At 36.9% G+C, this 13040-nt stretch overlaps 3 protein-coding genes across 6 annotated transcripts; 1 reads left to right on the forward strand and 2 right to left on the reverse strand.

Annotated features, from left to right (window-relative positions):
* On the forward strand, positions 1409–5587 carry LOC18775959 (ribulose-phosphate 3-epimerase, chloroplastic). Of its 2 annotated transcripts, none has more exons than XM_007209380.2 (10): positions 1409–1864; positions 2349–2463; positions 2708–2848; positions 2934–3047; positions 3412–3490; positions 4121–4230; positions 4321–4377; positions 4727–4796; positions 4891–4974; positions 5438–5587. In XM_007209380.2, the coding sequence occupies exons 1-9, from the start codon at positions 1749–1751 to the stop codon at positions 4938–4940; spliced, it is 852 nt and encodes a 283-aa protein (XP_007209442.1). In that variant the 5' UTR covers positions 1409–1748; the 3' UTR covers positions 4941–4974; positions 5438–5587. The 2 variants fall into 2 exon arrangements, with proteins under 2 accessions (XP_007209442.1, XP_007209443.1); XM_007209381.2 differs by having other exon boundaries at positions 1621–1864; positions 5382–5587.
* LOC18776300 (NEP1-interacting protein-like 2) lies at positions 5887–8685 on the reverse strand. 3 transcript variants are annotated; one of them, XM_020563806.1, is made up of 6 exons: positions 8308–8685; positions 7958–8132; positions 7415–7593; positions 7124–7210; positions 6588–6746; positions 5887–6327 (listed from the first exon to the last, which is right to left on the reverse strand). In XM_020563806.1, the coding sequence occupies exons 2-6, from the start codon at positions 8055–8057 to the stop codon at positions 6205–6207; spliced, it is 648 nt and encodes a 215-aa protein (XP_020419395.1). In that variant the 5' UTR covers positions 8058–8132; positions 8308–8685; the 3' UTR covers positions 5887–6204. The 3 variants fall into 3 exon arrangements, with proteins under 3 accessions (XP_020419395.1, XP_020419394.1, XP_020419393.1); XM_020563805.1 differs by having other exon boundaries at positions 8265–8684; XM_020563804.1 differs by having other exon boundaries at positions 7958–8684.
* Positions 9709–12122, reverse strand: LOC18776574 (putative pentatricopeptide repeat-containing protein At1g74400). Its single transcript, XM_020564573.1, has 2 exons — positions 12034–12122; positions 9709–11863 (listed from the first exon to the last, which is right to left on the reverse strand). Exon 2 carries the CDS (start codon positions 11149–11151, stop codon positions 9835–9837), a length of 1317 nt encoding a protein of 438 aa, XP_020420162.1. The 5' UTR covers positions 11152–11863; positions 12034–12122; the 3' UTR covers positions 9709–9834.

Below are 13040 nucleotides of genomic sequence, written 5' to 3' on the forward strand. Positions count from 1 at the left end.
ATCCAATCCGGCTGATCCAATTTAATCCAAGTCAATTAATTTTTAATGGGTTTTGAAATGTGAATTGGATTGGATGTTCCTCATAAATCACTTCAATTATAATTTGGTTTCATGTTTTTATTTTCCCTCTTATAGGTAAAGTTGAATAAATTATGAACAATTGGAGTCATTTGATAGAATAGAACTATGTTAATATATTATAGACCAAATAACTTTTCTTCTATTCTATTCGACAAATGAAAACCAAGTCTACAATATAGTTAAGATGGTTCATGTTTAAGTCCTTTTTCAGAGAGGGTCAACTTAGGGAAATGAGGTGAGTCTTCAGCAGGGGAGAATGTGAGGACCTTCGGAAAAGGAAGAACCTGCAGAAGACAAAGTGGCCATCGTCAAGCTTCGGACACCGGTGTGGTGCCTGCTGAAGGCTCTCCGATGCTTAAGTTATGAGTGATAAATTTGGCAGAGTAACAGTAAAAATGAAAAAGTAGTTACCCTTTTTAGTCGAGCACTGTTCCCTATTTATAGAGAAGTGAAAATAAGAGTTTTGTACAAAGTTTCAATGTGGGACTTTGTACAAGCTGTTGTAGAGGTGACGTGCCATAGCCCTAGGTTCTGTAGTCGAGAGCTTCAGCAGGTGTTTTACCGCTTTGGAAGGGGGGCCTTCCTTTGGTAGGTTAGGGAGGAGGTGATGTCACTTGTCTGCTATGGACTTGTCTGTATCCTTGTTTAGCGTGTTTTCTCTTCCAAGTGTCAGTCGTCTGATGTCAGACACGCTTGGTTGATTATGGTGTAAACAGTTCACAACATTTTGAGTTGGGTGTGGGCATAGCCCTATATATGCATAGTTGAACACAATGCTGAAGTTGCAATTTACAAGTGCCAATGCAATTTTGGTAACAATGATCATTTGCACTTGCGTATGAAGTGAATAATAAGTACCATGATCACCAAAGAGTTTGCTTGCACATTCTTCAACTCCATTTCGAAATTTCCTTAATATATGATTACGCACTCAATTGATACACACTCTAGAGATTTTATTCATAACTCGAGAATCTCACGACTACTAGTATGAAGAGTATGAATAGGTCATGGTTTCAATCAAATACCAATTGAAGGTGATTTTGAATTAATTACAGATTGTGTTTACAAGTGAAGCCTAAATAGTTGCATTCACCTGACCATTGCCAAATATACCAAGCTCTTCTCTCTGTTTGCTTAACTGGTTGTCTTCTCTTCATTTTAAGGTGATTTGTTAGAGGAAACAAAATTATCTAATTTTGTCACACTGACTTGTAAGTTAGTGAAAGAAAAACATACAAATTGAAAAACATTTCAGCACCCTTAATTAGGTGGACAAATTGAAATTCTTGTTAAGTCTGTTTTCAACAGTTTCGACTAAAAAAAGAAAAACTATGTTTTCAACAGAAGTATGGGGACAAGAGCCCAACGTTAGCAAACGGCCTTTGGCCAGTTGCAAATTACAACTATAGAGCACCAACCATTGCAGATAAGAAAATCCCCACACACACACCCACCCCCCCTCCCAAAAAAAACCGTGGTGACACGTGTCGCCCACAGGTTTTTTTCTTCCTGAATTTCTCCGAGATTTTTCTTTTTCAATCCTATGCTGAAGGATTGGTGGGAAGGCAAAGAGAAAAAGTTAGAAGAAAGAAAAGACCAAACCTTTTTCTCACTACGGCACCAACTAACCGTTGAAGCCACACACAGAGATTCAGAGGGAAAAGATGTCAGCTGCTTCACTTTGCTCATCAACTCTCAAGTCCCAGATCAATGGACTTGGTGGTGGTCTTAAGCTTCAAAGACCATGTCTTTCTCAGCCCACCTCTCTTACCTTCACAAGGTATTGTTTTCTTGATTTGGTGTACGTTTTTTTTTCTTCCTTTGAATTCCAATTGGGTTTGATTGTATTTTGGATTTTCAAGTCTAGGATATCATATTTGCGTGTTCGGATGAAACCCAGTTGTGAAAAGTAATACACCGTTGGAAATGTTTAAATTTTCTGAAAAACTGTCACAGAGTTTTATTGGCGTGAGTCCAAATTTATACTGGAAATCATTTCATTCTGATGATGACTGTTGGCATAGATGAAGATAACTTTTTTGGAGCTGCACCCATATGTGCTTTCTTTCAAAGCGCCATTAAGAAAATAGTGATTCTTTCTTGCTTTATGAGAAGGGTGAATTTCAAGTAAATGTATTCATTTGATTTTGTTTATAAAGAGCAGAGTTCTGTGTGCTGTGTGCAAATGGATATTATGGTCATCAAGTTTGATATGTTGGTATTTGACTTTGTGCCTGACTGCAATCGTGCTCGTTTGATTTCAGGAAGAAATGTAAGACTCTGGTGAAGGCTTCAGCTCGGGTTGATAAATTCTCAAAAAGTGATATAATTGTTTCTCCATCTATTCTTTCTGCCAACTTTGCAAAGTTGGGAGAGCAGGTTCTATTCTTATTTTTTATTTCTTAGTGGAATTTTCTTTTCAGTTACTAAATTGTGAGGGCAACATGGATTATGGAAACTTGAAATTGTCTATAATCTGTTTCATTGCCAAAAAACTGTTTAGAATTGTTGCATCAGATTTCCAAATGTAGAAATATAAGTTGAAACTCTTAGCAGTTTTGCTGATATTTGTGGCATTTTCGTATTGGTTTGGGCGTTAGAGTTTGACTCTCACTTTATCTAGGTAAAAGCTGTAGAGTTGGCAGGTTGTGACTGGATTCATGTGGATGTAATGGATGGTCGTTTTGTTCCAAATATTACCATTGGACCTCTTGTAGTTGACGCCTTGCGCCCTGTGACAGACCTTCCATTGGATGTGCATCTGGTATTTTTTGTTCTACATGTTTTGATATGAATTGGATAGACATTGAATAAAAAGCAAGAACTAATGTGAAATTTAAATGCTCCAGATGATTGTGGAACCTGAGCAGCGAGTGCCAGATTTTATCAAAGCTGGAGCCGACATTGTCAGTGTTCATGCTGAACAATCGTCCACCATTCATTTACATCGTTCAGTTAATCAGGTAAGATTTCCCTCTTATCCTTGTGATTGCACATGTGTCAAAACATGGAGACATCTGAGTTACATTAAAATTAGTTTTGTGTTATCTTGTCTCTACTCAGAATTCATGGGATGTATTTAGGCTTATCCAAATTATGAGAAGGGAATAAGTGATAGACATAGATGGTGAAACCAAGCTAGGGCTGCATGATCCAAATTGTTTTTATTGTTTTATGAGAATGCATTTAGGCTTATCCCTGCTATAGACACTGTGTTAAGTAACCATACATTTATGGTGCATAAGATGCAGTCATTACCAGAAAAGGAATATGGTTTGTGCTACTAATTCATCTTTTTAGTAATCCTACACTTTTATTATTATTCAGATAAAGAGTCTGGGAGCTAAAGCTGGAGTTGTCCTTAACCCTGGTACCCCACTAACTGCAATAGAGTACGTCCTTGATGGTGAGTGTTTCTGTGAAAATATTATATGTTCTCAATCTTTTAGGGAATATAGTCATGCTGTTGCCTTATAAAAACGTTAAAGGGGATCTTGCTTCTCAAGGCTCTTTCCTCTTTGTGGAGTATTTTGCCCGTGGGATTGGGTCTAGTTACATACCTAGCCTTCCTGACAGGCTAAGCTTCAAATAATTGAAGTAGTAAACGAAAAGGTGAAGAAAATCTGGATAACAAGAATAAATATGCTGGCGAAAAGGCCAATTTTTTTGTCGGATACCAGTATTCTGCTAAAGGTTTTTAACATATAGATGTTGGAGGGGATTATTAGTTAATGGTATTGACAACAAGCAATGGTTTCTACCGAAATTACTTGTAGTAGTACAACTATTTTATATATGTAAATATCGTAAGAAAGGAAAACTTAAATAAAAAAATCTGCCAGAATATTCCTTAAAAAACAAAAACTTATCTGTCCCTTAATTTTTAAAAGATGAGCTCATGCATGGGAAGGGAGAGTACAAAGAGAAAAATGAGTGTTACTCCCATATTAAGTCGTCTAACAATATTATAATTGGAGTTATATGGTATATCATCTAGTGAAAAGTAGTGATATTGACTATCTGTTGCATGTTTCAGTGGTTGATCTGGTCTTGATTATGTCGGTAAACCCTGGCTTTGGCGGGCAGAGCTTCATAGAGACCCAAGTGAAGAAAATTTCAGAATTGAGAAGACTGTGCGTGGAGAAAGTATGATCTCTATTCATATTTTGTGGGATTCTATTCTTGCATTTTATGTGAGCTGAAGAGGTATTCATAGTTTGTTTGTTATTACTACAGGGGGTGAACCCGTGGATTGAAGTAGATGGTGGAGTTGGTCCAGCAAATGCATATAAGGTGTGTGGACCAAGTGTTGATGTCCCTGTTATAAAATAATTGAAATGGAGCCTGATGGTTAACTACATCACGCTAAGAAGTAACCAAAAAATCTAACTTACCCTCTCTGAAAACTTTAAAACAACTGTTGGATTCAGATTATCTTTGACATTATCATTGTGATCCACAATATTGAAATATAAAATCAATGCAGAAAGTGGGACTTGGGGAAAAGGTTCCGTAAAGAAAAATGGGGGTTGGGGCAGGGTCGTGTTGATTAATTGAGCCTGAACACATTTGTTAAGTGTGAACGGAGGTGCACGACTTAGGATGCAATGAGTCCAGTTTCAAATGTTTGCTATGGTGGCAGGTTATTGAGGCTGGAGCTAATGCTCTTGTTGCCGGTTCTGCTGTCTTTGGAGCTAAAGATTATGCTGAAGGTATAAACCGTACAGATCGGAAAACCTATATTATTAGTCCAGATGAACTAATGCACTTATATCTTAATGTTGGCTTCTATTTACCATCTTGCAGCTATAAAAGGAATCAAGAACAGTAAAAGGCCTGTAGCAGTTGCAGTGTGAAATGACCTCCAAATGATCCTGTTGTTTTCAGAAGGTGATTCCATAGTCATCATTGCCATATACGTTATATCCTCACTTCATTTGAGTTTCTGAATGAATTTTCGGAGTATGATATTTTTGGTACTGTAGTTGGATAGGATTACTGCAATTAGACGAGAAAAAGGGAAAAAGAATTACCGTGGTAAGAAATCCTCAACAGTGGTGATAAGCAAAAACCTATTAGCATTTTCTGTAAATCAGTTCACCAATATGCAGCCCAAATTGTTTTCTTGAAATTCATCTGGTTGATGACTTCTTTAATTTCCAGACATGATGCACGGCTATGGATTTGGGCAATGGCAAAGCTTGTAAATTTAGAAGAGATTCTTGAAAGCATGATTTTGGTCTTGTTCTGACCTTTTTTTTTGACTAACCTGAACAAAGTTATCTTTGTATATGCAGAAATTTAAGTACAAGCTCGGAAGCATACTCATCATTTTCATCTTCTCTTGTATCAGAGGAATAGAGATAAACTATTAAGCAATCAAGTCTGCGGTCCCCCTGTGATGCATAGATTCTGTACCATACAGGGGTTTGATAATTCGAACTTCAAGCCCTTGGCTCTGTAACAGATCATTCCATCTTAATGAAGCATTTTCTTGTCCTCCCTTTTTTCTTCCTTGCCTTTCTGAATTAAATCAGAGTTCGAAACTTAAAAACTAACAGCACATTCAGGCCAAAAAGAAATTAAATTATGTTTTCTACATGGTTTATCAAAATTTTGCTATCTGCATAAAGCAAAGCTCCTCAACAGAATGTGTTTAGGTTTAATGAAAATGCAAAAGGAAAATATTGACTCAGGGTGAAATGGCCTCCAGACCTCCTCCAACAACAATGAAATGTCAAAGGAAAATACTGACTTAAGAGTAAAATGAGCGCGAGAAGAAGATCAAGGGGGGAGCATAAATTTCTGAAAATGTCTGAAATACACAAATGCATTTTCATTGCTAGGCATAAAGTTTCTTTCCCAACATTTCTGAAAATTTTGTATTGATAACTTGCATCTAAAACAGCAACTTTCAATGTCCACTCCATCTTTAAAAGGAGTAACATAATGCCTCATGAGGAACTATGTTATTTACACTGTACAGAAAAAAAACAAACCAACCCCCAAACTGCAAAGGCTAAAGTACAGGACAAGACAATAACCATCATATACATTCCCACTAATGGGCTAGTAACTTCTCTTTGAAACACCACTGTACACAAAATACACGTATTTCATTCACACATTTTGTCTGCATAATGGGCACGAAGCATGTCTGATGAGCCACTTGTCCACACATGCCAGGTGAAATTTATGCTGACACAGGGGCAGGGTCCTTGCAATTTCTCCTACTTCAACATCCTGCAGAAACCATATTGTTATCGTTGAGATTTAGGTAGAGTCCTTTTCAGTTAAATCGAAGTGAATTAATACATGTTGGGAAATTGCACCGTTCTTGAAATATTAAAGATAATTATAGAGATATTTATACAAAATTAAGATTTAAGTATTGATTAAGCAATTTCCATAATAGCAGTACAACAACTATTATTATCTTTGCCACATCAACACTTACAACTACAGAAACAAAATGTTCAAGCATTCCTAGAAAGAGTTCTGACCTGCAAACATATCGTACAACAGAAACCTTGAGCTGCCCTGGTATCCCCCACAATCACATGAGATGGTAGTTTCTTCAGCACATCCCTTGACAGCCCTTTAGTTTCAGATCCTCCAAAGGCATCATAAATCTCATCACGGCGAAGATTAGCGAAGGTAACCTGCTCATTCCAGCTTAATAAATTAGATAAAAAGCAATTGAGGGACACACCATCAGAGTTTTTTTTGAACAACTTGTCCCATCATTAACTTTCAGATCAATAAAGTGGTAAGAAAAGCGACAAGGTGTAATGAGGTCAAAGGCTGGATTCAAAAGCTGCTGGGTCATATGAAAATCTAGGATTACAAAATTTGGGAGCAAACAAAAGGGAACAAGGTGTAATGAGGAAGTCAAAATTGATAGCTGAGATAGAAAGGGAAACACAATCCGCTTGCTAGCATCCAACTAAACTGGACATGCCTATGCGCAGCGACAAAATTTTCAACTTTCAAATGATATTGCTTCAAAAGAAAAAAGTTTGTGTTAAAGAGTGAAAACCTGCCACTGGTTAGCAGTGTGCCCTTCTGGTGGTGCTAAGTTTTCCTCCTCAAATCTCCAACAAATAAGCTCCTCTGTAATTTCTGCCTGAACCCAAAAAACAGACAATCAGTCTATAGTATTACGATGATGTGATGCTATGCCTGTATAAGCTTAACTATGGGTCCCTGATTATAAACTTAAGCTGAAAACCAAAAATTTTCAATCATGGTTCAGACATTTCTAAGGATCACCTTTGGTGTGAAAGAAAGAAAGAAAGAGAAACTTATATACCAGAGCGTAACAACTAACCATCAATGAAGATCTTCGTGAACCAGGCCGACCTAGTCGCAGTAAATCACGTGACGCCTCCAAAATCTCTACAGAGAGTACAGCCCCAGCAACAGCACCCAGTCCAGCTCCACGAACAACACCTTTATCAGAAGCTTTTCCAGCTAAAGCACCAGCAATACCTCCAGTGAAAAATCCAGCTGCAAGAGGACGATAATGTAAAGACGCAAATCAATCCCCATTAAAAAGAATATATCACTACTATTATATAGTTACATCAGCTTCTTCATAATCGGACATGGGAAAAATAACATCAATTTCTTAGTTACATATTAGATTTACAATTCTTCAAACATTTATTGAAAAATAGAAATGAAAACACCATGAACATCAAGTTCAAAACATGAAGTTCCATACAAACACAATAAACACAGGCACGCACTTTGACATATATGAAAAATAACCAAAACCCACAAGCTGATATGATATCACAACCGCTAAAAATTCAAGATTGAAAGCGGAAAGCAAAAAAAATAAAATAAAGCAATAAGAATTTGTAAATACCAAGAGCACAGAGCAAAACCAGAGCTCCAGCAACGAAGTTAATGATAAGCAGAGGAACACGTTGAACGACTCCAACCCTTTGTAGCTCAGCGGTCTCCATAACGGTCAAGTAGAGGCAAAACGTCGTGGGATTACTGAAACTCAAAGTGGGGTTTTCTGCTGCACAAATCTCAGACTACAGGTAGAGATTGAGAAAGATTAATGAGTCACACGTAGAAAATGGAACCCTAGCCCTAGTTCATGAAACTTGCAGAAAATTAATTGAACGGATAGGATAAGCTAATGACATAAATAAGGGAACTGTTACCGATCAGGATTTTGTAAATGATATAAAGGCTCAAACTTTACACCTTGTTTGCTAATTTTGGGTGGTATCAGAGATGATAACAAATCCAAGACAGAGGAATGACATTGACAAAGCAAAATGCAGATAAATATCAGAGAAAAGCAATCAATTCTTGAGACTTGGATAAGTCCAAAAAATATATTAAATTAAAAGTCCAAAATAATATAAAAGGAAATAATAATAATAATGGATGAGTGTGGAGTGCGAGTATAGTATAGGTGGCAAGCTGTTAAGTGATTCTTAAGTCTAAATAATTGCCACTTCAAAAAAAAAAAAAGTCTAAATAATTGCTCCCAAAAAAAAGGTCTAGAAATTAAATTAAAAAGTAGCCACCCCCAACCCCACCCAACCCGAACCTCGCAGCTGACCCCACCCCACCGATTTTCACTATTCAGGAGTGTCTTGTGTCAGGAACATGGGTGTGGGTGCTCGTAGGCTAGCCTAGCTCGAAAGATTCCATGAATTGATTTGTCCGGACGCTTCATGGTTGTTTGAACTCAAAAGGGAGGGAGAAATAGGCGGAGAAAGAGGCGGAGGGCGTTGGCGGGCGGCATGGAAGGAAGGGGTTGCCACCTTGGGGTAGATAAAAACTTATTTATACCAGAATATCACTGTGGTTTAATTCCGAATCAATCACTTATTACCATGTATTTCAACTTTTCAAATTAACCATACGAATTTTTGATATAATAATACTTTATAAATTTAGGATACGTCACGGTTGCATCTACATTACATCTAAGTACTTCATAAAAGGGAAGGGTGGGGTGGGGTGATTTGGGTTGGGTCATGGGCGGCTGTCACGGTGGGGTCAGGTTTTTGGTTTTTTCTCTATTGTTTGGATTGATTTAGACTAAATAATGTCAAGTTGAAGTTACTTAAATATATATATATATATATATATATATGTGTCAAAAATTCCAAAATTCACGGCGTATATTTAAGTTAATAGATTAAATTATTAGAATATTTGTTAATTAAATATATATATGTGTGTCATAATTTCAAAATTTTACGGCTTATATTAAAGTTATCAGATTAAATTATTAGAACAATTGTTAATTAAATATAGATGTGTCATAATTTCAAAATTGACGTATTAGATTTAAGTTATATGATTAGTTGATTAAAATATTTCTAGATGTAGCATGTATCTTTCAATGTATAGGTTTGGAATCTTTAATAATCTTTAAATACAGATGTTGGAATCCATTTGCATATGTATCGTGACATTGTGACATTGTGTGTTGGCACCAAATGTAGTTGACCTGCCATTGTTTGTTGGTATCAAATGTAGTTGACTTTAATTCATTATGTTTATATTACCAATTTAAACTTAAGATTAAATTCTTTCTTTAATTTTCCTAAGATCATTCATGCATTCCTCAGAAAATAAAAATCCATCTTGAAAAATATAAAACAAGTAGTGATATTTAAGTTGCAAGTAGCAACACAGTTGCACTACAACCTTTGTTCTCCCTCAAGACTCGTTTAGGCTTGAAAGCTCAGGAGAGTGGCCATATACTTAGAATCAACTGCTTGAGATCTTCTTTGCTTCAGCAATGCTCCTTCCCACCTCAATTGAACTGCAACCAGGAGATCTTCTTTGCTTTATTTGGTCTCTAACAATCACCTTCTTCTCCCACATGCCTTTGGCAGCATAGATGTTGGACAAAGCAACATCATCGCCAACATAACTTGGCCCCAACTCAAGCAGCTTCTGCCTCACTTGTGACCCAAGTTCAGCATCTCCATGGAGGCTGCATGCACCCAGCAATGTCCTCCAAACCACTGCATTTGAAGGCACTTCTGTCTTTGAAATAAAGTCGTAAGCTTCTTGCAGAAGCCCGGCTCGGCAGAGAAGATCCACCATGCAGCCGAAGTGAGCTTCTCTGGGCTTCAAACCGTACTCTTGACACATGCTTTTGAAATGCCACTTTCCTTCCTCTACCAGCCCCGCGTGGCTGCAGGCCATCAAAACTCCTATGAAAGTAACGTCATTTGGGACAATGGAAGAGCTTCCATAGCTACCGTTCTTCTTGTTCTTCGTGGTGTTATTACTCGCTTCTTTCATTTGTCCAAAGAGTTTAAGCGCTTCTTCTGCTTGTCCATGTAACGCATGCCCCACAATCATTGATGTCCAAGTCATAACATCCTTTTCTTGCAGGCTATCGAACAATCTCCTTGCAGTTCCAATATCCCCACATTTTGCATACATGTTAACAAGAGCATTGCTCAAGCTTAAATCTGTATCGAACTCATATTTACGACGGACATAAGCATTAATCCATTCTCCCATTTCCAATGCGCCGAGATCAGCGCACGCAGAGAGAGCAACTGTCAACGTAACTTGATCAGGTTCCACACTGTGCATCTGCATCTGCCTGAACAGCTGAAGAGCTTTGTTAGGCTGTTGATCGTCGACATAAGCAGAAACCAAGGTGGTCCAGCAAATTATGTTTTTGCAGGGTATTTCATCAAACACTAGGTGTGCATCTACAACATTACCCGCAGCAGAGTACATATTCATAAGAGATGTTTGGAGGTAAACTATGGATTGAAAGCCATACTTAAGCAAAAGGGCATGCAGTTGTTTCCCCTCAAGTGAGAGAGACTTTTGGGAGCAAGCTTTAAGGACAAACAAGAGAGTGTAGCTATCAATTGTGGAAGGGCTTTTTCTCAATATGTCTCTAAACAGTAAGAAAGCTTTGATGGTGCAATTGGATTTGAGGTATCTCTTAAGGGTCTGGTTTGCTTTAGGTGGTTTGAGGTGTGTGTGAAGTTGGGTTTTAGGAAGATGAAAAGGGGTACAAAGTTTTGCCAAAGGAAACCTTTTCAGGAATCTCATGATCTTCGCTACAAGAGCAACCAAAATTGACTATTGAGGATAGAAACGACATTATGTATTTATTTATATTCAATATTGGTTTGTGCTTGTTCAATCTCTAATCAAATTTAATTACAGAAATCATTAGATTAATTGTTAGCTACAATAACATATCATTTTGGTTAATTGTTATTAATACTTTTAAGTAGGAAAAACCAGAAACAGAGGACTTCTTAGCATCACAACACTTTGGGTGGATTTTGGACCATTTCAAATTTGTTCCCCATGCTCTTAATACCACTGGTGTTCATCTGCTACATAAAATCTATATGTATAACCAACCTTGCTAATAGTCATGGCGGATCCCTCCTAGGTGCTTGTTTCTTCTGTCTGAGGCCAGGGAAGTGTTTAACCCTAGATTTTTCTTGAATCATACAAGCAAGCATAAACTATAAAATAAACCCTTCTGAGCCTAAGCATTTCCTTCATGGAGCATATGCTTATTTTCCTGCAACAATTTGGTTTTTGAAGTTCATGGATAACCAAATTTTGTTTGCCACATAGAAGCTCAGTAATTATAATCATGCCATTTAATTTTCTGATACACACAAAGTCGGCTATGGATCCTCTGGAAACTCTTCATCTGTGATCGTGTCATCTAAGACAAGATGCTGTTCATAGTTGCTTCGGCTGAAACCACAAGACTAATGCTCTTCCGTGGCGGCGCGATCTCCTGCAAGAGAAAATAAAAACCAAACAAAGACACAAACATATATGAGTGTTTTTCGATTCAACTGTTTGTCTAGTTGGTGACAAGGGAAAGATTTGAGCACAATGTGGATCACTCAGCAACCAGCCATTCTCATGTTGTTTTAAAAAATAAAAAAAAAGAGGGATGCCTACCTTAGGAGGCTTCCTCTGCCTCCAAGAGTGGATCCACAAGTTTAATATCTCATCAATGCATAATGGCTTGAACAGATAATCAGTAGCACCAAATTTTACGAAATTGTAAAGAAAACAGCTTTCGTCCTGCGTCGACAGCACTTCAAAACCACAAGGAAAGCAAAGTATGATGTGCTAGACAAGTTAAACTGACGTTTAGTAATTAGTTTAATACATTTCTAGAATAAATAAGAAGTTACCAATAAACAATTGTTAATAACTACTTTCATTTTAAATCTAAACGACTCTTAATATTGGATTACGTCAATCATTACTTTAATATGTTGTTGCTATACTGTTTTTTTTATATACTTATATAATTATAAACTTTTAATGTTGTGCAATTTTTTTTTTTATAGGTTTGGATCCTCTGCTTTGTTAGGATCTGCTTGACTTTTATTATTTACATGTTCGAGCCTAATTGAGTCCTTAATATTCTGAAAATGGATTTTAGACTCCAAATCCTAAATCCAAGTCACAACGTGATTTGCTAATATCAATTACTTGTTGGAGTTTGAATGAAATATATGAACTTGAGTCCCGCGTTGAAAAATAAGAGAAAGTCTCTACTCCTTCTAAGTGGTAGTCTTTCCACACGTGCTATGTGGAACTTGGGCCTCACCTTTTGATTGGGTTTGGATTATATATACATAATAATTCATATTCAATAATCAAAAACTAGGTATCGTGGTTGGTACGACGTAAACTATTTCTCGGTGAAATTTCAGAACTCTAATTGTAAAACCCAAGGTTGAATTACGTGAGTATCCAAGCTTAATCGAGTCATAAGTGCCCCATAGTAGTCTTGTGGTTAGTGTTTGAGACTTGGAATTAAGGTTTAGAGGCTCAATTCCATTTTTGGAATACTAAAATAATTTTTAAAAAACTAAAACTATTTTTAAAAAAATATTTAGATTTTAAAAGTAATTTTAAAGTCCACAAAATTATTTAAGATAGGTAAATACAAT

Source organism: Prunus persica, chromosome G5 (genome assembly GCF_000346465.2).
Source record: "Prunus persica cultivar Lovell chromosome G5, Prunus_persica_NCBIv2, whole genome shotgun sequence".
Classification (NCBI taxonomy): Eukaryota; Viridiplantae; Streptophyta; class Magnoliopsida; order Rosales; family Rosaceae; genus Prunus; species Prunus persica.

Bases quoted from the DNA above. Each gene is read 5' to 3' on its own strand.
- LOC18775959 (XM_007209380.2), top strand. From the start codon at position 1,749: ATGTCAGCTGCTTCACTTTGCTCATCAACTCTCAAGTCCCAGATCAAT. The intron at 1,865-2,348 runs GTATTGTTTTCT...GTTTGATTTCAG, and splicing joins ACCTCTCTTACCTTCACAAG to GAAGAAATGTAAGACTCTGG. The intron at 4,797-4,890 runs GTATAAACCGTA...ACCATCTTGCAG, and splicing joins AGCTAAAGATTATGCTGAAG to CTATAAAAGGAATCAAGAAC.
- LOC18776300 (XM_020563806.1), bottom strand. From the start codon at position 8,057: ATGGAGACCGCTGAGCTACAAAGGGTTGGAGTCGTTCAACGTGTTCCT. The intron at 7,211-7,414 runs GTTAGTTGTTAC...TTTTGGGTTCAG, and splicing joins CACGAAGATCTTCATTGATG to GCAGAAATTACAGAGGAGCT. The intron at 6,747-7,123 runs GTTTTCACTCTT...TGGAATGAGCAG, and splicing joins ACACTGCTAACCAGTGGCAG to GTTACCTTCGCTAATCTTCG.
- LOC18776574 (XM_020564573.1), bottom strand. From the start codon at position 11,151: ATGAGATTCCTGAAAAGGTTTCCTTTGGCAAAACTTTGTACCCCTTTT.